The sequence below is a fragment of the Conger conger genome, chromosome 10 (genome assembly GCF_963514075.1).
Source record: "Conger conger chromosome 10, fConCon1.1, whole genome shotgun sequence".
Taxonomy (NCBI): domain Eukaryota; kingdom Metazoa; phylum Chordata; class Actinopteri; order Anguilliformes; family Congridae; genus Conger; species Conger conger.
The window spans coordinates 49,336,619-49,359,118 of NC_083769.1; the positions used below are offsets into that span (position 1 = coordinate 49,336,619).

Consider the following 22,500-nt stretch of genomic DNA (forward strand, 5'->3'; position numbering starts at 1 on the left):
GGGGCTCTCCAGTTGGAGGATTCATTCGAAGGGGATTGTATTTAACGATATATATTATTTTATTCATTGAATTAGGGGGAAATAACATGGTGCGAGACGAACCAGAATATTTGTATAGTTTTGTTTGAATGCCCTAGGAGTATGGTTGTATTGTTGTATATAGTGTAAATACTGGCGATTTAAACAATGAGATATGTGCATGACGTTTTATGACATGAGCAACGATACAGTACAAAAAATGCGCATTAGTGGCTATGATCTGTAAAACGATTTCACTATAAGAGTATTTTATTTTAAATGTTCTTGAAAAGAACATTTTGCTAAAGCATGACCTTACTGCAAAAATAAAAAGTTTAAAAAAAAATACTGTATTTAGAGTTAGAAAAAGGCAGAGATATCTTAAGACAAAAAAAGGTTACGTTTATATTTTTTCTTTTGTTAAGTTTTTGTTTTGGGCTACCAAGAATTTAATCTTTTTACCGACGGTGCCAAGTAATATGAATGCTATATTGCGTAACAAGATAATTCGTCAGTAATCTCTGCAGAGCAGATAATCATGATATAACCAAGTGTACTGGTATTTTCCTCACCACTACCAACCCACAAACCCAGAAAAATCTCCATACAATGCAGGAGAAATTCTATTTAAAAAAATAAAATAAACTAGGGTCTCTCATTTCTCAGCTGGTCACGCTGTGAGAAAATGAGCAAAGCAATTTTGCCGTTGCAGAATACGTCCAATATGAAAACGTTGCTATTAAATAGTTAAAAGTCAACAAACTGAAGTATGTCGGTGAAAACCCCACATACACCCAAAAGGGTACGAAGCGCATAGAGAAAAGTAGTGGTGACTGGGTGCTGTTTAGTTTTATTTATTCGTTTTGTTGGTTTTGTAAATGGCAGCTTTGTCAATGAAAGCCTCTGAACCAGCATTCGAGTTCGCTAAAAGCAGCTTCCTGATGCGCCAATCCACAGACACTGACCTGAACAAAGCTGGTATCTCTATTGTACCTTGCTGTAAAATCCAACTATGCCAGCCTGACCGGTTTGAAAATTGAGCTGGTCAAGCGGATCATAATCTGGTCTAGCTGGGTATGAGCTGGTCAGCTAGTGCTGGTAGCTTGTTTGAGCTTCTTAAAAACTTTTTTTTTCAGCCGGGTAGCGTGGTGCTCATTAATCTATTTGCACTGGTTTCGATCACACAGCTGACCAGGGGCAAAGAGGTTCACTCGTGAGGCAGATGAAGCATTTTATCTTTTATTTTTGTATAAAAGATAAGATTCTCAGACTATGACTGTGTACAAAGATCTCGCTGCTGGTTTGGAAGTTTTCGACACTGAACAAGACTGCCATCCCTCCAGGAATAAGCTAAACTTTCTTGTCAAAAACAAAACAAAAACATACAAAAAAACCAAAGGAAAGCTAAATAAGTGGGTTTCAAGCCGTTCTTAATTTGTTAATTGATTAATGGTTCTCGAATTTCTGTTTAACGATGTCTCAAAATTCTTTAGGTGCTAAAACTGTGGCGTCGTGTCGGAGCGGTATGTGTGCGCGTGTTTGTTTGGTTGCGCGCACGCAAACGCGCGTGTGCGTCATGGAGGTCTTGGGGTGTTAGTACAAGTTTAAAGGCAGGGGGAAAAGTGCACATTCAAGCAAAAGTACAGGAAGTAATGTGACTGATTCTGAGGAGGTCATTCAGCTGAAGTATGAAGGCCCATACAAGAGCCAGTATGCGAAAGGCAGTGTTGGCCAGAGTGTTAAAACCCTAAACACTGGTTTCGTCAGCTAGGAATAAATGGCAGAAGTGATATTTTTTATTTTATGATTTCCCCCCATTGATTGGACCTTTCTTCCCAGTACTATTGTGTATGTGCTATCGTCCCGTCCACGTTATGTCCAATATTTCACGTTTTGTTTGTTTGTTTGTTTGTTTGTTTTCTATTGCACAGACTTGACGTCAAATTTTGATTCAGAGTGTTTATGTAGAAAGTGCCTAAACGTACCTAACAGTGGCAAGCCCATATCAGGAAGCATTCGATTTACTAAAAGGGGAAAAGGACAAGAGATTGCAAATGTCTTCTTTTTTTTTTTTAAAGTGGTTGGATTATGGGGGCAAATTATTACCTGGACTGACAGTAACACAATGTAACTTCTAAACTTGGTGGAAATCTTGAGTTTCCAGGCAGTGCACTGGGCTTAAATTGTCCTGTCATGTATTTATTTATTTATTTATTTTTGTATTTATTTATTTATTGTTTATTTATTTTGTTTGTTTGTTTGTTTGTTTGTTCCTTAATGTAAATTTTGTTCAAAAGACTCCGGAGTGGCACCGGTTCACCAACATTGAGGAATATCGTGTTTTCTTGTTCGGATTGGATCTGCCGGCTGAAACCAAGTGGATCACGCAGGATCACAAAAGTAACTCCAGTGATTATTGCCTTGCATTCAACAATCCAGTAGTGGCCTAGGATGTCAGCTATTGCACTGTTGTGGGAACCTGAGGAAGTGTTATTATGCTTGCATGGGTAATATATAGATAACAGGGTGCCAGAACAGCACCCGAAGCATGCTTATTTTTCTAGTCTCGGTAGTCAGATAGACTTGTGATGACTCACTGTTCTGTAAAACAGAGACGGTCGGTTTGAAGTGTCCAGGAAACGTTGGTGGAGGGCTGGAGGATTTTTTTCTACGCGCAAGGCAAGACCTGATCAAAAAATAATAATTAAGCTGTTGTATGTATATTACAACCAAGTTGCTGAGGGCAGCATGAATTTTGTAAGAACACGTACAAATTCCGAAGAAGTTGTTACATTGATCTTTTTATTCGTTTTAATGTAATGAATTCATTTTATTTTTATTATTTTTATTCGTCATAGGCCAGATATTTTCAACTTTCAACTTTCCTAACCTGATACCTTTAGCGTTGTACCAAGCACTTGTGCAAGCACGCACGCACGCACGCACGCATGCAGGCACGCACATACACGCGCACACACCCACATTAGCACACACACACTCTATCTCTCTCTCTCATGTATCCACTGAAGAAGAGCAGTATCTAGAGATGTCAAAATGTCATCTCAGCATTTGCAGGTAGAATGCAGCTTCGTACGGTTCTGCGACCTTAGGGACAGATGCCCTCCATTTTGTATGTTCTACTCAGGGTGCCAAAAATGTGGAGCAGGGGGGAAAAACCGGTCCCCAAAACGGGATGGAGATAATCACGAACCTGAAAAAGGGTGTCCTTAAACACAGTACTGTTATTGTGAATGGGCTGTGGATATCTTTCTTATTATTATAATTTATGTCTAAGGCCTGACCTGAGCGTTTCACCGCAAGATGATCCGGTTTATTAAAAGGGAGACCGTGGAGCCGTTTGAACCATTACAGCGGTGTTGTACACCGAGAATGTTACCAAAAAATAAAGCAGCCGTTTGCTCGCTGAGATAACCGCTAATCTTAACGAAAAGAACGTCTTTTTGTTTCACTGCGATATTTTCCTCCCCTACATTTCCCCCATTTTAATTGGATAAAAACAAATCTAAAGTTACGAATGTGATCATACATTTATGAAATGGCTACCCGACTTATGCCTTGTAAACGTTTTTGAACCAGTTTAAATAAACATCAGCCAATTTGTTTCCACGTTTGATTATTATTATAATCAAATATTAATTAATAATAGCTCATGTAAATTCCAGTCATGTGAGATGTGGGTTCCCTTTGCTAAGACATGCGCATTGCGTGGTTCTGCTGGGCAGGAGCTGCAGCGCGCGCGATAGCGTAGTTCATTCTGCGAGACTACCTTTCGCTATATTTCTCGTCCTTAGAGCACCCCAGAATTTCAGGAAAACAGGGCAGAGAGAATCAACCGGAAAAGACTTTCCACTTGTGAACACAAGAGCAATAAACATTTTTATTTTTATTTGTATTAAGTGTTGATCTAATTGAGACAAAAAGTGAACAATTTGGACACATGTAGTCGAACTTACTCTTATGCAATTGCTAGTATTGCAAGACAGGCAGACAGGTATAAAAACAGGTGTAGACCGCGATAAGACACCCTCGACCTGCACGTTTTCATCATTTCCAAATGAAGAAAAATAACAAAAAAAAAAGTGGCCCTGCTTTTTTCTAAGCTAGTGGGCCCCCAACACTTTGCATGAAAATGAAGCTAGTGTTAGATCTTTTTCTCTCCTCTGTCTCCCCCCCCCCCCCCCCCCCCCCCCACCCAATGTATTGCCCGTTTTGTTCAATTCTAATTTTATTTTCAGAGCAGTTTTCCCCCTCTCCCTCTCCCTACTCTGCCCCCCCTTTCCTTTGTAAGTTTTATTTTTTGTAATTGTGCATGTTAAATTGTCACTGACTCGATGGATGTTAAAAAAAAAGACGAAAAAAAAAAGAAGAAAACTCAGCTGCTGAAGCCATGCAAAACGTTTTGAATTGCCCTTCAAATATGGAAGATGTTTTCTGAATGCTTTGTATTCTTTCTGCTGTAAAATAATAAAAAATAAAGAAAATTTTAAAAGAGTTACACAGTGGGTTTTATTCCGTCAATAGTGCCGTTAGTGAATCAGGTCTGGGCATCCCCTGTCATTTTTGTTCTTTATCAGGTTCAAATAGGTGACAGAATTAACCAGCTCACTGCAATGTTATAATAGCAAACTGCAAAATCAATTGACACGGTGAACAGAAGCTACGATCACACGTATAACCACGTATAACAACTTAATTCCATTTCAATTTGGGCAATTCAAGAAAATATTTGAAATGTAATTTCTTCGGCAAAACCATTTATTTTGTAACCAATTCATTTATTTGTTAATTTATTTGTTATTTGTTATTAGCGGAATGTGTGTGTGCGTGTATGTGTGTGTGTGTCTTTAATCTTTCGCTGGGAAACCGTGAATTTCTGCCACTGCAAAACAAAAGTTTTTAAAGCCACTAGATGGGGCCGTTTCTTTTAACGGGCGAAAAATCTGATCAGGAAAAATATTAGACCCAGGGAAGCTGCGAGTCTCTCATTTTTGTTAGTGAAATCCAATAAAATCCTCGTTCGCTACCAAGAATCAACTAAGATTTGGAGAAAATGGCCAATGAGAGCACGTAATCCCTACCAAAAAGGAAAGGCCTGACCAATCAGGGCACGTATCACTGAGCACTGATCCACAAGAATTGTACAAAAATAAACCAATTGTTTGCTCGCTGAGAGAACTGAGGTAGCTAGTTAGCGTCTTTTGTGTTACTACCGTATGTCTGCACATACATCGCAAGAACAATGTCGAATAATCGCTAATTTCGTTGAATGACCAGGTAAAAAATTGGATAAACGAATTTACCTTGCAAGCTAGCTTGGTAGGCCGGAAATAAACATTAGCTTTATAGTGTTTCAGCTAGCTAGTCACCACAAGCTTCAAGCGATTGAAGCAAGGTAACGTTACCCAGCTAACCCGGCGTCTGCTACCGCACTTTTCTTAACGTAGCAACATTAACAAGGTAAAAGTATTTGTTGGCTATGTTTACATGCATTTTCTCTGGTTATATAAATCGGTTGTCTTGGATGAGTTTATTAATTTACCTATTTGTATACACTGGATAGTGAGATTGAGTTCTGGGCATTTTCTGTCATGTAAGATTCAAATTACAAGTTTACATCTAGTGGCCTTCAAAGTTTTTTAAGGCCACTAGATGGGGCCAAAAATCTAATATATATATATTTTTTAAAACGGTCCCGTACAATTGTTTTGATTGTTTTACAATACTGTGCAGTTGTTATACACGTGAATCTGTCTTAGGTTTGCTCTTATGATCGGTAACATTTGATTAAATATAGGGATAAGAATAGAAATGTTGGAGTTAGGTCCTTTGTAAAGTTACCAACTAATATTTGGTTATTATCCAAATAGAGTATCCAGTATAACTGGAATCTCTTATCTGTTTTAGATACCTTAATACGTGTTAACCCTTTTGTCACAATTATAGGACAAGCATGTTCTCAGCTGAACATTATAATGCTGGTTAATGCTGAAAATAAAAAAATAAAAACATTCCAAAGAACCGGCGCTTAAAAAGGTGAAACAAAAAAGATTGCACGACAGAACTTATATATTCATATTTTGTATTCATTTTCCTGACAGTTAAAATATGACCGTTTTACTTCTACCCCATTTCAAACAAACTATCGTATTATTAGTCCGATCTTTGTTGGTTAAGTGTCTACCGCGTTTCGTTTTCCGCCGTGTCCTAACCTCGGCTCTGTGGCGCAATGGATAGCGCATTGGACTTCTAGTTAAACACGGGAAGTAGTGATTCAAAGGTTGTGGGTTCGAGTCCCACCAGAGTCGTGATTTTACGACTTCAACGTGAAAAGAATGCACAAAACTGCCTCATTATCCTGAGTAAAATTAACCGTAATTACTTCTGTGAAAATCACTCAACCTTGATAACTGATTAGAAATAAACTATGCACCTCACGCAACTGTGTCCAACATGATTAGAATATTCTGACATATCTATTTATCACACATTATGACATTTTATAAGTGCAGAATTTTAAAATGTTAATGTCTAGTTTCTGGCTTGCTTAAGTCCATTTTCCTTATCTTTTAGGAAATCAAGAAAAAAACAACTCCTATTTTATTGTATTTTTTACATTTTACAAGTTTTAGGAAAACATTTTTAATCCATATTGATAGGCGAACATTGCTTGGTACGGTCATTTGATCATTTCCTCCTCTCTCTGAGAAAAATGCCATCGTTATGTCCACACTGTAACCTGCCTCAGTGACACCTTATGGCCTCTCTCCTCACAGTGAGGTGGCTAGTCACCACATTGATGTACCCTGTCTGTGATGGGCAGTGTGCATCTCGCATCAGACTCTACAGCTGTCAGCGGGCCCACAGCAAGCAGCTGACTTATCGGCCATGAGGCACTACCCACTGCAAGTAAGTCCTGAGCTGTGTTTTATATGTATGTCTGTAATGAATGTCCTCTCCAGAAGGGGGCAGTAGAGCCTAGTCTAACTGCATCACACCTCCAGTCATGACCGTCTGTGTGTGAAGGGTTGCACTGAGACAGAATGGTCATGGCTACAACCAGAAAATATTGAATTTGAATGTTTTCTCCCTGGTGGAGATGTTGAATTTCTGCTGAGGCAGAAAGTTGCATCCCACCGGCTCTGTGGCGCAATGGATAGCGCATTGGACTTCTTGTTAAACACAAGAAGTAGTGATTCAAAGGTTCTGTGTTTGAGTCCCACCAGAGTTGTTGCTTTATGACGCTAATGGGAAGAGAATGCACAAAACTGCCTTGTTATCCCAAAACAAGACCTCTAGCCACAATTACTAGTGTGACTATCTATCACTAAGTAATATATTACAAATAAACTATGCTATTCTAAATAACACAACTGACAATAATGTAATGTAATGATTCTAGCATATTTCACACTTCTGTGACTACCGTATTCAGACATATTTATTTATTACACATTATAACCTTCTTTAAGTGCAGAATTTTAAAATGTTAATGTCCTGTGTTTTTCTGGCTTTACATATTAAAAGTGAGAGAACCCAAATATTCAGAAACGAACTCTGCTGACCCCAGAATTAATGAGTGGTCACACTTCGGAAAACGTCAAGAGACCTTTCTGCTTCTTGTTGGATAAACGGTTGCAGGTTATAAACTCGATTGGTGATTGGCAGCCTAACTGCTTTGTCTGGGCCAGTGGAGCAATGGATAACGCGTCTGACTACGGATCAGAAGATTCCAGGTTCGACTCCTGGCTGGCTCGTTGCGTTTTACATGTGATTTGAGTCTTGCGTTCCTTTGAGCGCAACGGAGACCTGGTACAATAGCGTATTGGACTTCTAGTTAAACTTGAGAAGTAGTGATTCAAAGGTTGTGGATTCGAGTCCCACCAGTGTCATGATTTTATGACGCTAACGGGTAAAGAATGCACAAAACTGCCTCATTATCCCTGAGCAAGGCACCGAGCCACAATCACTAGTGTGAATATCCATCACTAGATAATGTATGAGGAAGAAACAATGCCGTTCTAAACTGTGTCTAGCATGATTCACACTGTTCTGGAAAAACGTTAACTGATCCTGCTGCTCACAGTGATTCCCCTGATAAAGAGTGTCATCTGCTGTCCCTAATTCACAGCATATTGAGTATAAGCAGACCTTACTTTGCTGAAACGCTGTATGGTCTGAAAAAAGTGACAAGCAGTACGGCCTGTGGAGCAATGGATAACGTGTCTGATTACGGATCAGAAGATTCTAGGATCGACTCCTGGCTGGCTTGGTGATTTTTGCATATGATTTGAATCTCGCGTACTTCAGAGCGCAACAGAGACCTGTTTCCTCACGGCCAACTACAGCTCGTATCTCTTAGAGCAGGGGTCGGCAACCCTGGTCCTGGAGAGCCGCAGGGTGTGCTGGCTTTCGTTGTTACTTGGCATTAATTGATCAATGAAAGCCGTTGATTACACAGTTAACTCACCTCACCTGGTTTCTTGGGTCTGAATCGGTTGCTTATTTTAAGGTGGAGACGAAAGGCAGCACACCCTGCGGCTCTCCAGGACCAGGGTTGCCGACCCCTGTCTTAGACGAATTGGAGTGATGTGTCCAATCACAGGCTGTGTCGCTGCAAAGAACAATAAACCAATCACTGTTGAAGTTCCAGGACTGGCCAGCTCAATGTTAGAGAGGTGTATTTCTTCCACACTCCGGTGTTCTAATTATCATTGGCATGAAAAGAAGTTGAAAATTGTATTTGAAATTTGGTCGTCAGCAAGATATTGATGCAGTTGTATTGTCTTCAATTTCGTCAATAACATATTGTTCTGCTCAGGGCTCCCTATTGGCTCTGTGGCGCAATGGATAGCGCATTGGACTTCTAGTTAAATGCCGGAAGTAGTGATTCCAAGGTTGTGGGTTCGAGTCCCACCTGAGTCAAGGTTTTATGATGCTAACAGGAAAGGAATGCACAAAACTTCATCGTTATCCCTGAGCAAGATATCGAGCCACAAACGCTGGTGTGAATATCCATCACGAGATAACGTATTTGAAATAAACAATGCTCTGAGACAGAACGGTCATGGCTACAACCAGAAAATATTGAATTCAAATGGTTTCTCCCTGAGGGAGATGTTGAATTTCTGCTGAGGCAGAAAGTTGCATCCCACCGGCTCTGTGGCGCAATGGATAGCGCATTGGACTTCTTGTTAAACACAAGAAGTAGTGATTCAAAGGTTCTGCGTTTGAGTCCCACCAGAGTTGTTGCTTTATGACGCTAATGGGAAGAGAATGCCCAAAACTGCCTTGTTATCCCAAAACAAGACCTCTAGCCACAATTACTAGTGTGACTATCTATCACTAAGTAATGTATTGCAAATAAACTATGCTATTCTAAATAACACAACTGACTCTAGCATATTTCACACTTCTGTGACTACTGTATTCAGACATATTTATTTATTACACCTTATAACCTTCTTTAAGTGCAGAATTTTAAAATGTTAATGTCCAGTGTTTTTCTGGCTTTACATATTAAAAGTGAGAGAACCCGAATATTCAGAAACCAACTCTGCTGACCCCAGAATTAATGAGTGGTCACACTTCGGAAAACGTCAAGAGACCTCTCTGCTTCTTGTTGGATAGACAGTTGCAGGTTATAAACTCGATTGGTGATTGGCAGCCCGGCAGCTTTGTCTGGGCCAGTGGCGCAATGGATAACGCGTCTGACTACGGATCAGAAGATTCCAGGTTCGACTCCTGGCTGGCTCGTTCTGTTTTACAGGTGATTTGAATCTTGCGTTCCTTTGAGCGCAACGGAGACCTGGTACAATAGCGTATTGGACTTCTAGTTAAACTTGAGAAGTAGTGATTCAAAGGTTGTGGGTTGTGTGCCGACCCCTGTCTTAGACGAATTGGAGTGATGTGTCCAGTCGCAGGCTGTATCGCTGCACAGAACATTAAACCAATCACTGTTGAAGTTCCAGGACTGGCCAGCTCAATGTTAGAGAGGTGTGTTTCTTTCACATTCCAGTGTTCTAATTATCATTGGCATGAAAAGAAGTTGAAAATTGTATTTGAAATTTGGTCGTCAGCAAGATATTGATGCAGTTGTATTGTCTTCAATTTCGTCAATAACATATTGTTCTGCTCAGGGCTCCCTATTGGCTCTGTGGCGCAATGGATAGCGCATTGGACTTCTAGTTAAACATGAAATGTAGTGATTCAAAGGTTGTGGGTTCGAGTCCCACCTGAGTCAAGGTTTTATGATGCTAACAGGAAGGGAATGCACAAAACTTCATCGTTATCCCTGAGCAAGATATCGAGCCACAACCGCTAGTGTGAATATCCATCACTAGATAACGTATTTGAAATAAACAATGCTGTTCTGAACTGTTTCTCACCTGATTCACCCTGTTCTGGAAGAATGTCAAGAGATCCTGCTGCTACTTGTTGGATAAAGAGTTGCAGGTTTTAAAATCGATTGGTAATCGGCAGCCGAGCAGCATTGTCTGGGCCCGTGGCGCAATGGATAATGCGTCTGACTACGGATCAGAAGATTCCAGGTTCGACTCCTGGCTGGCTCGGTGAATTTTACACATGATTTGAATCTTGCATTCCTTTGAGCGCAACAGAGACCTGGTACAATAGCACAATCACAACCAATCACTAAATCACTGGATGAAAATCTGGGGCGTTTTCAACCTGAAAACCTTTTGCTTCACTTTCTGTGTTGAACGATATGTTTTCTCCCAACATGAGCTTTCCCCCGTTGGCTCTGTGGCTCAATGGCTAGCGCTTTGGACTTCTAGCTAAATGTGAGATGTAGTGATTCACAGGTTGTGGGTTTGAGTCCCTCCAGAGTCTTCATTTTATGACGCTCATGGGAAAAGAATGCACAGGACTGCCTCGTTATCCCTGAGCAAGACCTCTAGCCACAATTACAACTGTGAATGACCATCACAAGGTAATGTATTACAAACAAACAATGCTATTCTAAATCACATAACTGTTTCTAACGTGGTTCACACTGTTCTGGAACAACATCAACAATTCCTGCTGCTCACAGTGATTCCCCTGATAAAGAGTGTCATCTGCTGTCCCTAATTCACAGCATATTGAGTATAAGCAGACCTTACTTTGCTGAAACGCTGTATGGTCTGAAAAAAGTGACAAGCAGTACGGCCTGTGGAGCAATGGATAACGTGTCTGATTACGGATCAGAAGATTCCTGGTTCCACTCCTGACTGGCTTGGTGATTTTTGCATATGATTTGAATCTCGCGTACCTCAGAGCGCAACAGAGACCTGTTTCCTCACGGCCAACTACAGCTCGTATCTCTTAGACCAGGGGTCGGCAACCCTAGTCCTGGAGAGCCGCAGGGTGTGCTGGCTTTCGTTGTTACTTGGCATTAATTGATTCAATGAAAGCCGTTGATTACACAGTTAACTCACCTCACCTGGTTTCTTGGGTCTGAATCGGTTTCTTATTTTAAGGTGGAGACGAAAGGCAGCACACCCTGCGGCTCTCCAGGACCAGGGTTGCCGACCCCTGTCTTAGACGAGTTGGAGTGATGTGTCCAATCACAGGCTGTGTCGCTGCAAAGAACGATAAACCAATCACTGTTGTAGTTCCAGGACTGGCCAGCTCCATGTTAGAGAGGTGTATTTCTTCCACACTCCGGTGTTCTAATTATCATTGGCATGAAAAGAAGTTGAAAATTGTATTTGAAATTTGGTCGTTAGCAAGATATTGATGCAGTTGTATTGTCTTCAATTTCGTCAATAACATATTGTTCTGCTCCAGGCTCCCTATTGGCTCTGTGGCGCAATGGATAGCGCATTGGACTTCTAGTTAAATGCCGGAAGTAGTGATTCAAAGGTTGTGGGTTCGAGTCCCACCTGAGTCGAGGTTTTATGATGCTAACAGGAAAGGAATGCACAAAACTTCATCGTTATCCCTGAGCAAGATATCGAGCCACAACCGCTAGTGTGAATATCCATCACGAGATAACGTGTTTGAAATAAACAACGCTCTTCTGAACTGTTTCTCACTTGATTCACCCTGTTCTGGAAGAATGTCAAGAGATCCTGCTGCTACTTGTTGGATAAAGAGTTGCAGGTTTTAAAATCGATTGGTAATCGGCAGCCAAGCAGCATTGTCTGGGCCAGTGGCGCAATGGATAACGCGTCTGACTACGGATCAGAAGATTCCAGGTTGGACTCCTGGCTGGCTCGGTGTGTTTTACACATGATTTCAATCTTGCATTCCTTTCAAGCGCAACAGAGACCTGGTACAATAGCACAATCACAACCAATCACTAAATCACTGGATGAAAATCTGGGGCATTTTCGGCCTCCAAACCTTTTGCTTCACTTTCTGTGTTGAACGATATGTTTTCTCCCAACGGGTGTTCTCCCCACTGGCTCTGTGGCGCGATGGATAGCGCATTGGACTTCTAGTCACATCTGAAAAGTAGTGATTCAATGGTTGTAGGTTCGAGTCCCACCAGTGTCATGATTTTATGACGCTAACGGGTAAAGAATGCACAAAACTGCCTCATTATCCCTGAGCAAGGCATCGAGCCGCAATCACTAGTGTGAGTATCCATCACTAGATAATGTATGAGGAAGAAACAATGCTGTTCTAAACTGTTTCTAACGTGATTCACACTGTTCTGGAAAAACGTTAACAGATCCTGCTGCTCACAGTGATTCCCCTGATAAAGAGTGTCATCTGCTGTCCCTAATTCACAGCATATTGAGTATAAGCAGACCTTACTTTGCTGAAACGCTGTATGGTCTGAAAAAAGTGACAAGCAGTACGGCCTGTGGAGCAATGGATAACGCGTCTGACTACGGATCAGAAGATTACTGGTTCAACTCCTGGCTGGCTTGGTGAATTTTGCATACGATTTGAATCTCGCGTACCTCAGAGCGCAACAGAGACCTGTTTCCTCACGGCCAACTACAGCTCGTATCTCTTAGACCAGGGGTCGGCAACCCTGGTCCTGGAGAGCCGCTGGGTGTGCTGGCTTTCGTTGTTACTTGGCATTAATTGATCAGTGAAAGCCGTTGATCACACAGTTAACTCACCTCACCTGGTTTCTTGGGTCTGAATCGGTTGCTTATTTTAAGGTGGAGACGAAAGGCAGCACACCCTGCGGCTCTCCAGGACCAGGAGTGAGGACCCCAACACACCCTGCGGCTCTCCAGGACCAGGAGTGAGGACCCCAGCACACCCTGCGGCTCTCCAGGACCAGGGTTGCCGACCCCTGTCTTAGACGAATTGGAGTGATGTGTCCAATCGCAGGCTGTATCGCTGCAAAGAACAATAAACCAATCACTGTTGTAGTACCAGGACTGGCCAGCTCAATGTTAGAGAGGTGTATTTCTTCCACACTCCGGTGTTCTAATTATCGTTGGCATGAAAAGAAGTTGAAAATTGTATTTGAAATTTGGTCGTGAGCAAGATATTGATGCAGTTGTATTGTCTTCAATTTCGTCAATAACATATTGTTCTGCTCCAGGCTCCCTATTGGCTCTGTGGCGCAATGGATAGCGCATTGGACTTCTAGTTGAATGCCGGAAGTAGTGATTCAAAGGTTGTGGGTTCGAGTCCCACCTGAGTCGAGGTTTTATGATGCTAACAGGAAAGGAATGCACAAAACTTCATCGTTATCCCTGAGCAAGATATCGAGCCACAACCGCTCGTGTGAATATCCATCACGAGATAACGTATTTGAAATAAACAATACTGTTCTGAACTGTTTCTCACATGATTCACCCTGTTCTGGAAGAATGACAAGAGATCCTGCTGCTACTTGTTGGATAAAGAGTTGCAGGTTTTAAACTCGATTGGTAATCGGCAGCCAAGCAGCATTGTCTGGGCCAGTGGCGCAATGGATAACGCGTCTGACTATGGATCAGAAGATTCCCGGTTTGACTCCTGGCTGGCTCGGTGTGTTTTACACATGATTTGAATCTTGTGTACCAGAGAGTGCACCAGAGACCTGTTTCCTCACGGCCAACTACAGCTCGTATCTCTTAGACAAATTGGAGTGATGTGTCCAAGCACAGGCTGTATCGCTGCAAAGAACGATAAACCAATCACTGTTGAAGTTCCAGGACTGGCCAGCTCAATGTTAGAGAGGTGTATTTCTTTCACATTCCAGTGTTCTAATTATCATTGGCATGAAAAGAAGTTGAAAATTGTATTTTAAATTTAGTCGTTAGCAAGATATTGATGCAGTTGTATTGTCTTCAATTTCGTCAATAACATATTGTTCTGCTCCGGGCTCCCTATTGGCTCTGTGGCGCAATGGATAGCGCATTGGACTTCTAGTTAAATGCAAGATGTAGTGATTCAAAGGTTGTGGGTTCGAGTCCCATCAGAGTCGTGGTTTTATGATGCTAATGAGAAAAGAATACACAAAACTGCCTCATTATCCCTGAGCAAGGCATCGAGCCACAATGACTAGTGTGAGTATCCATCACTAGATAACGTATGAGAAAGAAGCAATGCCGTTCTAAACTGTTTCTAGCATGATTCACCCTGTTCTGGAAAAATGTCAAGAGATCCTCCTGCTACTTGGTGGATAAAGAGTTGCAGGTCATAAAATCAATTGGTGAACGGCTGCACCATGGCTTTATCTGGGCCAGTGGCGCAATGGATAACGCGTCTGACTACGGATCAGGAGATTCCAGGTTCGACTCCTGGCTGCTTCGGTGAATTTTACACGTGATTTGAATCTTGCGTTCCTTTGAGTGCAACAGAGACCTGGTACAATAGCACAATCACAGCCAATCACTAACTCACTGTATGAAAATCTGGGCCATTTTCAACTTTTGCTACAGTTTCGGTGTTGAACGATATGTTTTCTCCCAACGGTAGTCTCCCCCTCTCTGGCTCTGTGTCGCAATGGATAGCGCATTGGACTTTTAGTTAAACGCAGGCAGTAGTGATTCAAAGGTTCTGGGTTTGAGTCCCACCTGAGTCGAGATTTTATGACGCTCACGGGAAAAGAATGCACAAAACTACCTCGTTGTCCCTGAGCAAGACATCAAGCCACAACCGCAAGTGTGAATATCCATCACTAGATGACGTATTAGAAATAAACAGTGCTGTTCTAATCTGTTTCTAGCATGATTCACCCTGTTCTGGAAGAATGTCAAGAGATCCTGCTGCTACTTGTTGGATACAGAGTTGCAGGTATTAAAATCGATTGGTAATCGGCTGCAACGGAGCTTCGTCTGGGCCATTGGCGCAATGGCTAACGCGTCTGACTATGGATCAGGAGATTCCAGGTTCGACTCCTGGCTGGCTTGGTGAGTTTTACGCGTGATTTGAATCTTGTGTTCCTTCGAGCGCAACAGAGACCTGGTACAATCGCACAATCACAACCAATCACTAACTCACTGGATGAAAATCTGGGACATTTTCAATCTGAAAACCTTTCCCGAATCAGTAACGACATTGGCCTATGTTTCAAAGGCTGAACAGTAAGTTTTATTTTAATGTCATGCAGGAAAAGTGCTTTACATTGCTTTTAATGGTTTGATCGTTTACTATTTACAACATGCACCTCCATGGTTGCTGCCATTGTTGTGTGACCTCAGATAACACTTTTTCTAGTAGGAGGTCTGAAAAACACGACTTCTGAGTTGACTGTAATGCAGCATTAGAATAAACTCAAAGATTATGTCCGTAGATATTGTCCCTGGTGGAGATGTTGAATTTCTGATGAAAAGGAGGCGGTTACCCCACTGGCTCTGTGGCGCAATGGATAGCGCATTGGACTTCTAGTTAAACATGAGATGTAGTGATTCAAAGGTTGTGGGTTCGAGTCCCACCAGAGTCTGGTTTTATAACACTAACGGGAAAAGAATGCACGTTATCCCTGAGCAAGACCTCTAGCCACACTTAGAAGTGTCAATATCCATCACTTGATAACGTATTAAAAAGAAACAATGCTATTCTAAATCACAGGACTGTGTCTAGCATGATTCACACTGTTCTGGAAAAACGTCAACAGATCCTGCTACAGTGGTCTTCCTCACTGAAAAAGAGTGTCATCTGCTGTCCCTAATTTACAGCATTATTTAGTATAAGCCAGGGGTCGGCAACCCTGGTCCTGGAGAGCCGCAGGGTGTGCTGGCTTTCGTCTCCACCTTAAAATAAGCAACCGATTCAGACCCAAGAAACCAGGTGAGGTGAGTTAACTGTGTAATCAACGGCTTTCATTGATCAATTAATGCCCACGAAAACCAGCACACCCTGCGGCTCTCCAGGACCAGGGTTGCCGACCCCTGGTATAAGCAGACCTTACTTTGCTGAAACGCTGTATGGTCTGAAAAAAGTGGCAAACAGGTTCACCATGGGTCTTTCCTTTCTGATGCCCATCCACATCAGACATCTACCAACAAGACAAGTACTCTCACAGTGTTACATGGATTCATTCATCACTGCCATTTTTGGCAATATACAAATCATGGAAACCGGAAACTGAAAACATCAAGTTACATGTCCTATAACAGTTTTTCCTTCACCAAGAGTCGGAAAGAATTGAGCAATTGAGAGCCACATTGCGACCAAGAATGTTGTGACCAATCACCCAAACAGGCTCTCTTTCAGGTGGGCCAGTGGCGCAATGGATAACGCGTCTGACTACGGATCAGAAGATTCCAGGTTCGACTCCTGGCTGGCTCTTTGTCTTTTACATTGAATCTCATGTACCTTAGAGCGCAACGGAGATCCATTTACTCATGGCCAATTACAGCTCGTAATTACTACCAAGAACAATAAACCAATCACTGTTGAAGTTCAGGGACTGGCGAGCTTGTGGTTAGAGAGGCACATTCAGGCATTGTTATTATCATTGGCATGAAAAGAAGTGTAAAATAGTATTTTAAATTACATTGTTTGCAAGTGATACAGCTCTATTGTCTTAAATTTTGTCGAGAACATATGAAACTAACATGACGCAGAGCGATGATAACACAATCACAGCCAGTCACTAATTCTCTGGATAAAAATCAGGACAAGCAAATTAGTGAGCTAACTGCTACTGCATACAAGGTAACGTGTCGTGGTTGCTGCCTTGCGTGATGTGTGATGTCGGATATCTGCACTGTTTCTAGTAGGTCAGAAAATCAAGAGTTGTCTGGAATGCAGCATTAGCACAAACATCATGGGTGATGTCCGTAGATATTGTCCCTGTTTGACATGTTGAATTTCAGGTGATGCAGAACACTGCACCCCACTGGCTCTGTGGCGCAATGGATAGCGCATTGGACTTCTAGTTCGACTTGCAAAGTAGCGATTCAAAGGTTGTGGGTTCGAGTCCCACCAGAGTCGTGGTTTTATGACCCTAACGGGAAACTCCTGTTATCTATCTAGTGCCAGATTCCTACCAATAATGTTGTGACCAATCAGAATTCATGTCAGCACCCAAAAACACTGCCGAACAGCAGGGCCAGAGGCGCAATGGATAACACGTCTGACTACGGGTCAGGGTCTTGTTCTTGTATAAAAACAAGAAACTCCCAATTTTTGGTTCGCTATTAGAGCTTTAGTAATGTTCTCAAACAGTAAACCTTGGAAATAAACCTTTTTATAAACTAGGGCACAGTATTTACTGATTATTATTTGATGTATAATAAACTATGGAAAAATTATTATAAATTATAAATGCACAATAATTGATTACATGAGCAATAGCTGGCTCAATTGTCACAAGATGAAGTGTAAGATGTTTCCATTTTTCAAGTGTGTTGCTTGCCAACTGTAGACATATTTTAGCTATTATCCAAATAGAGTATACAGTAGCCAACTAGAATCTTTCATCTGTTATAGATAACTTTATACTTTTTAACCCTTTTTAAGGTCACGATTGTATTATTTGTATAATCTTCGCTGAACAATTTAATGCTGATGTAACAACCACAACTGGTAATTAAAAACTATGGAGTTCCAGTGAAAACACTGACTTTGGACTTTTAAAACGGTGAAAGAAAGAAAAAAGATTTTGTATTGACATTGTATATGGAGATTGACAGTTTTGATACAATTAAGATAAAAAGTGTAAAAATACTACCCCGTTTCTAACAAGCCATGGTATTATTAGTTTAGGCTCCGAACTTTGTTTGCGAACTGTCTATTTAGTCACGACTAACGTCACGTGCGTGGTGTCTTTCGCGGTATTCGTTCCCAGGTTTTCCTGGGATAATTATCGGTAGCCTGCTCTTTCCTATATTTTTTTTAACCGCAGGGTTTAGCAGAATGTGTGTCCTGTGTCTTTAATCCTTTTCTCCGAGGTAGGAAAGGCTGGCGAGTTTCTTGGAATCTTCTTTAGGCTAGTTTGTCTGCTATTTTTTTTGGTTATTCTTCTTCCATTAAACCAGAAACATGTAAGTATTCACCGGTATTTTCTTATGTACGTCGATGTTAGATCGCACAATTTTATTAAACAAGTAGGTTGTTGTCTAACTATTTGGGAAATGTTAGCTAAAGGCTAACGCTACGCCCAAAGTAAAGGAGTGGCTCTGGGATGAAGTTAGTGCTGGAGATCACCGGGAATTTGAGAAATCATCCCGTAGGCTACTTCAAACATGTTTGTCGGTGTCTTGATGGAAAAACAGCAACATGTTCGCACGTTTATCCTAGTTAGATAAATAGTTAACTTTAGTTAGTTAGCCAAATCACGCTAATACCACTGCCGATTTGCTCCCTTTATGTGTAACGCCAGTTGTCTCACTAGCTTAGCTAACTTTATTTTTCTGACATCTACGCCAGTCAGTAAGATAATTCCAAGCAAACTCGCCTGTTTAAAATGTCTAAAACGAAAACCACAATTTTCAGTGCTACAAGTTACCAATGTTTATTGAGTTGGCTAGTTAGCCAGCACATTTCGAAGCGCTTAACTAACTACAAGTCTGTACAACGCAATGCCGTTATTAATCAGTCGACAAAAGCTATATACATTGATTGTCTTATGTTGGTCTTGTATATTGTGTGTGATCTGTCGTAATGGGTGAAATCAGTCAATATTGTTTAACATCTGCACAGTTTGTTCCAAATGCCTTGTGTAACGTTACCGGATATGGAAATCTCCACCAAGCAAAAAAAAAAAGAAAGAATAGTAATGTTTTTTCTGGTTTAAACTGTGCGTAGTATCCGGACATACATGTGGGATTATTATATTTTACAGTTACTGCAATGTAAGGGTGCCATGGTGTTTGACAAAAGAAATTCCAACTTAATTCAACAGGCTCGATCCGTCAGATAAATCATTTGGTTACGTTATTATCTGGGCCAGATCTGGGGTCTTATTAAATAAAAAATTTAAAAAGTGATCCAGTTGGACACAATGTCGTCTTTAGCTTCTCTGATATGAGTAGTCCTTAATGCAAGGTTCAGAAGTGACTTACTGTGGCCTACATAAGTTATGGGATGAAGACACGTTTTCTTGATTTGGCTCTGTACTCCACTATTTAAGATTTTTAATCAAACAATTCACAGGTGGTTAAAGTGCCGATTCTCAGCTAGTCTATACCCGCCCCCCCATTAATGAAGACAATGGAGCTAGTACCTGTGACAACTATAAGATATACTTGATAGAACCCTGTGGGGTAATTTGTCCTCTGCATTTGACCCATCATAGCTACTTCGGAGCAGTGGGCAGCCACAGTGCAGCACACTGGGGACCAACTCCAGTTCTGAGGCCAGTGCCTTGGTCAAGGGCAGGAGCACACCTAACCTGGCATAAATGTTTTTGAGTGTAGCAGGGAACTGGAGGGGAAACCCACGCAAACACAGACTCCACACTGTTCAGCACTCTTCGCTCTTGCCATTACTCTGATGCGTGTGGATCTTGGTCTCCTTTGTCCCCACAATCTGTTTCCAGAACTGTTTCCAGGCTTTTTTAGGTACCACCTGCCCAGATCCAGTTTTTACAGCTTACTAGTGGTCTGTAGTGTAGCCTCGGCCGTCTGCAGGGAGTAGTCACTGACACACCCACCCCTGCCTCCTGAAGAGTGTTTCTGATCTGTCTTGACAGTTGTCAGACAGACAACTGTCAGACAGTGACTTTGGCACAACTCATTGGCACAATTCCTGTCCTCATATTGACAATAACTGTCCTCAACAGACTCCGAAGGCAATCTGAAGCATAGAATCGAAACTGAATTCCGAAAGCTCTCTTAATACCTGCTCCAAAGAAGCAATTGAACGCCAGAGGCTTAATAAACTGCAATACCTCCGGCAACCACTGGGGTTTGCACGTTTCTCTGGGAATGTCTGTGCCTTGTCCCCGTCGAAAGGGCTTGAATGCTGCCCTCTGCTGGCCACGTTAAGTACTCTAAGCCACACGTCCCACAGAAAGGTCCATATTCGCATTCCTTTCAAGCGTAAAATGAATTGCTTAAATTTGGTGAATATTACAGTGTGTACACAGAGGGCGACGGCGCTGTCTGTTGCTTTTGCTGAGCTGCTGAGGGTGGTTGGGGGTACAGCTGAGGTGAAATCAAGACGGTTGAGGCTGCGCGTTTGATTGGCAGGTCGTCGGTTCCGGAAGGGTCCAGGGGAGCAGACAGCAACAAGAGGCTGGAGCAGACACAGAACCAGGTGGACGAGGTAAGAGCCGAGCTCTGAGCCTCACCCCCGGCACGCGACGCCCCTACCTGCCTCAGGTGTGCTCCGCTCCATCTCTCCATCTCTCCATCTCTCCATTTCATCAGGATCCTTTTCATTAACCGTCTTTCTTCATTCCCGCAGTAGTACCTCAGTTCTAGTCATTAGCCAATCACTGTCTTTCAGGGGTCCCTTAAGACAAGCACTGTTGACAGGTATCATTTTGGATTTTAAATATGGGTGGTCCAGCACCACAATTGGCTGATCGAACAGGGAACATGAATAAATGTCATTCTTAAAAGGAAAGGAAGCGTAATTATGTATAAAGCCTATTATTATTATTATTATTGTGGACTAGTTTTACACGTGGTGCTTTCAGTGTCGCATGTAAATTCCTGGACCCAGTAGAACCACAGCGGAACAGTATGGATCAGCAAGAGAACACCTCGGGTCTGACTGCCCCAGTCACACACAATTGCACGCACACAGTCTGTAGCGTAGTGGTGAAGGTGCATGACTGGGACCCGCAAGGTCGGTGGTTCGATCCCCGGTGTAAGATAAGATCAGGATAAGATCTGCACAGCCGTTGTGCCCTTGAGCAAGGCCCTTGCTCAAGGGGAGGGTTGTCTCCTGCTTAGTCTAATCAACTGTATGTTGCTCTGGATAAAAGCATCAGCCAAATGCCATAATTTTGTTTTACGTTTTAATAATAACACACACACACACACACTGCACAAACCTGTCACAAACCCCCTGCACGGCTGCCAACAGGCATGATACATTTCTTTTAGTGTCAAATTTCGCTCCTGAGCGTGTGTCTGTGTAGTGTTTCATGAAATGTAATTACTATGTATAAAATAAACTCCCGCATAACTGTCTCCTAGCAAGACTGAGCGGATTATCAGACGCCCAAATTGAAATGCTCATTTCATTTTCTAATTGGGCTTTCCAGGCGGGCGCTGGTGCTCCTGGTATGAGATAAAACTACAGAACCCCCATTCAGCAGATCAGCATTAAACAAGACAATGGACCTTTTTTTCTTTAATTAATTCATTTTGCCTTTTCACTTCTTGAATGCGCTTTTTCGGGGGTTTACTGTACCAAGTGACCAAAATTAAAATAGCAATGTTGACTATTTTGTTGCTTACTTTATTAGGTAATGCATATACAGGAAACATTTTTAAATGGGGTGTACAGCCATTCATATGTAACTATTGGAATATTAGCATATCTATGAACATGCAATAGAGCAGTGGATTCCCCACACTGCAGTTTTGTGTGACATCAGCGGGTATGTGTGACATCATCATTAGTGGCTGCATGTGATGACATCATTAGTGGGTGTTTGTGGTGTGCCCCTGCTCCCAGCCCGTCCCAGGTCATCATACGGGTCAACCTGGGGAAGGTTCTGGAGCACTCACACTCACACACACACTCTCTCTCTCTCTCTCTCATACATTCACACACACACACACACACACACACACTCAGTTCCTCTCTCTCCCTCTCGCAGGTGGTGGACATCATGCGGGTGAACGTGGGGAAGGTTCTGGAGCGGGACCAGAAGCTGTCGGAGCTGGACGACCGGGCCGAGGCCCTGCAGGCCGGAGCCTCCCAGTTCGAGACCAACGCCGCCAAGCTGAAGAGGAAGTACTGGTGGAAGAACTGCAAGGTGGGGTGCGGGGGGGCCACTCCCTCTAAACCACACTTTACCTGCAGCTGTTTGGTCAGCCGCAGGAGACATGAGGAGGGGCCAATACTCACATGGATTTGTGGTATCGCCGTGGTGTGTGTGTGTGTGTGTGTGTGTGTGTGTGTGTGTGTGTGTGTGTGTGCGCCTGTGTGTGTGTC

At 42.3% G+C, this 22,500-nt stretch overlaps 1 protein-coding gene and 12 non-coding genes across 13 annotated transcripts in view; all 13 read left to right on the top strand.

Annotated features, from left to right (window-relative positions):
• The first annotated feature begins 6,251 nt into the window (after positions 1-6,251).
• trnar-ucu (transfer RNA arginine (anticodon UCU)) lies at positions 6,252-6,344 on the top strand. The gene is made up of 2 exons: positions 6,252-6,288; positions 6,309-6,344. It is a non-coding gene; the product is annotated as a tRNA-Arg (tRNA).
• Positions 6,345-7,720: 1,376 nt separating this feature from the next.
• Positions 7,721-7,793, top strand: trnar-acg (transfer RNA arginine (anticodon ACG)). Its single transcript has one exon. It is a non-coding gene; the product is annotated as a tRNA-Arg (tRNA).
• Positions 7,794-8,868: 1,075 nt separating this feature from the next.
• trnar-ucu (transfer RNA arginine (anticodon UCU)) lies at positions 8,869-8,961 on the top strand. The gene is made up of 2 exons: positions 8,869-8,905; positions 8,927-8,961. It is a non-coding gene; the product is annotated as a tRNA-Arg (tRNA).
• Positions 8,962-9,719: 758 nt separating this feature from the next.
• On the top strand, positions 9,720-9,792 carry trnar-acg (transfer RNA arginine (anticodon ACG)). Its single transcript has one exon. It is a non-coding gene; the product is annotated as a tRNA-Arg (tRNA).
• A 394-nt stretch (positions 9,793-10,186) lies between these two features.
• trnar-ucu (transfer RNA arginine (anticodon UCU)) lies at positions 10,187-10,279 on the top strand. Its single transcript has 2 exons — positions 10,187-10,223; positions 10,244-10,279. It is a non-coding gene; the product is annotated as a tRNA-Arg (tRNA).
• Positions 10,280-11,836: 1,557 nt separating this feature from the next.
• Positions 11,837-11,929, top strand: trnar-ucu (transfer RNA arginine (anticodon UCU)). Its single transcript has 2 exons — positions 11,837-11,873; positions 11,894-11,929. It is a non-coding gene; the product is annotated as a tRNA-Arg (tRNA).
• A 255-nt stretch (positions 11,930-12,184) lies between these two features.
• trnar-acg (transfer RNA arginine (anticodon ACG)) lies at positions 12,185-12,257 on the top strand. Its single transcript has one exon. It is a non-coding gene; the product is annotated as a tRNA-Arg (tRNA).
• Positions 12,258-13,559: 1,302 nt separating this feature from the next.
• Positions 13,560-13,652, top strand: trnar-ucu (transfer RNA arginine (anticodon UCU)). The gene is made up of 2 exons: positions 13,560-13,596; positions 13,617-13,652. It is a non-coding gene; the product is annotated as a tRNA-Arg (tRNA).
• Positions 13,653-14,326: 674 nt separating this feature from the next.
• On the top strand, positions 14,327-14,419 carry trnar-ucu (transfer RNA arginine (anticodon UCU)). The gene is made up of 2 exons: positions 14,327-14,363; positions 14,384-14,419. It is a non-coding gene; the product is annotated as a tRNA-Arg (tRNA).
• A 1,368-nt stretch (positions 14,420-15,787) lies between these two features.
• trnar-ucu (transfer RNA arginine (anticodon UCU)) lies at positions 15,788-15,880 on the top strand. Its single transcript has 2 exons — positions 15,788-15,824; positions 15,845-15,880. It is a non-coding gene; the product is annotated as a tRNA-Arg (tRNA).
• Positions 15,881-16,655: 775 nt separating this feature from the next.
• trnar-acg (transfer RNA arginine (anticodon ACG)) lies at positions 16,656-16,728 on the top strand. The gene has a single exon. It is a non-coding gene; the product is annotated as a tRNA-Arg (tRNA).
• A 555-nt stretch (positions 16,729-17,283) lies between these two features.
• Positions 17,284-17,376, top strand: trnar-ucu (transfer RNA arginine (anticodon UCU)). The gene is made up of 2 exons: positions 17,284-17,320; positions 17,341-17,376. It is a non-coding gene; the product is annotated as a tRNA-Arg (tRNA).
• An 869-nt stretch (positions 17,377-18,245) lies between these two features.
• LOC133138900 (vesicle-associated membrane protein 3-like) overlaps positions 18,246-22,500 on the top strand; it is a 12,373-nt gene continuing 8,118 nt past the window's right edge. Inside the window, exons 1-3 of the mRNA XM_061258036.1 lie at positions 18,246-18,428; positions 20,577-20,652; positions 22,163-22,321. Of these exons, the coding sequence (XP_061114020.1) occupies positions 18,427-18,428; positions 20,577-20,652; positions 22,163-22,321 (237 nt within the window). The 5' untranslated portion in view covers positions 18,246-18,426. The remainder of the gene's footprint in view (positions 18,429-20,576; positions 20,653-22,162; positions 22,322-22,500) is intronic.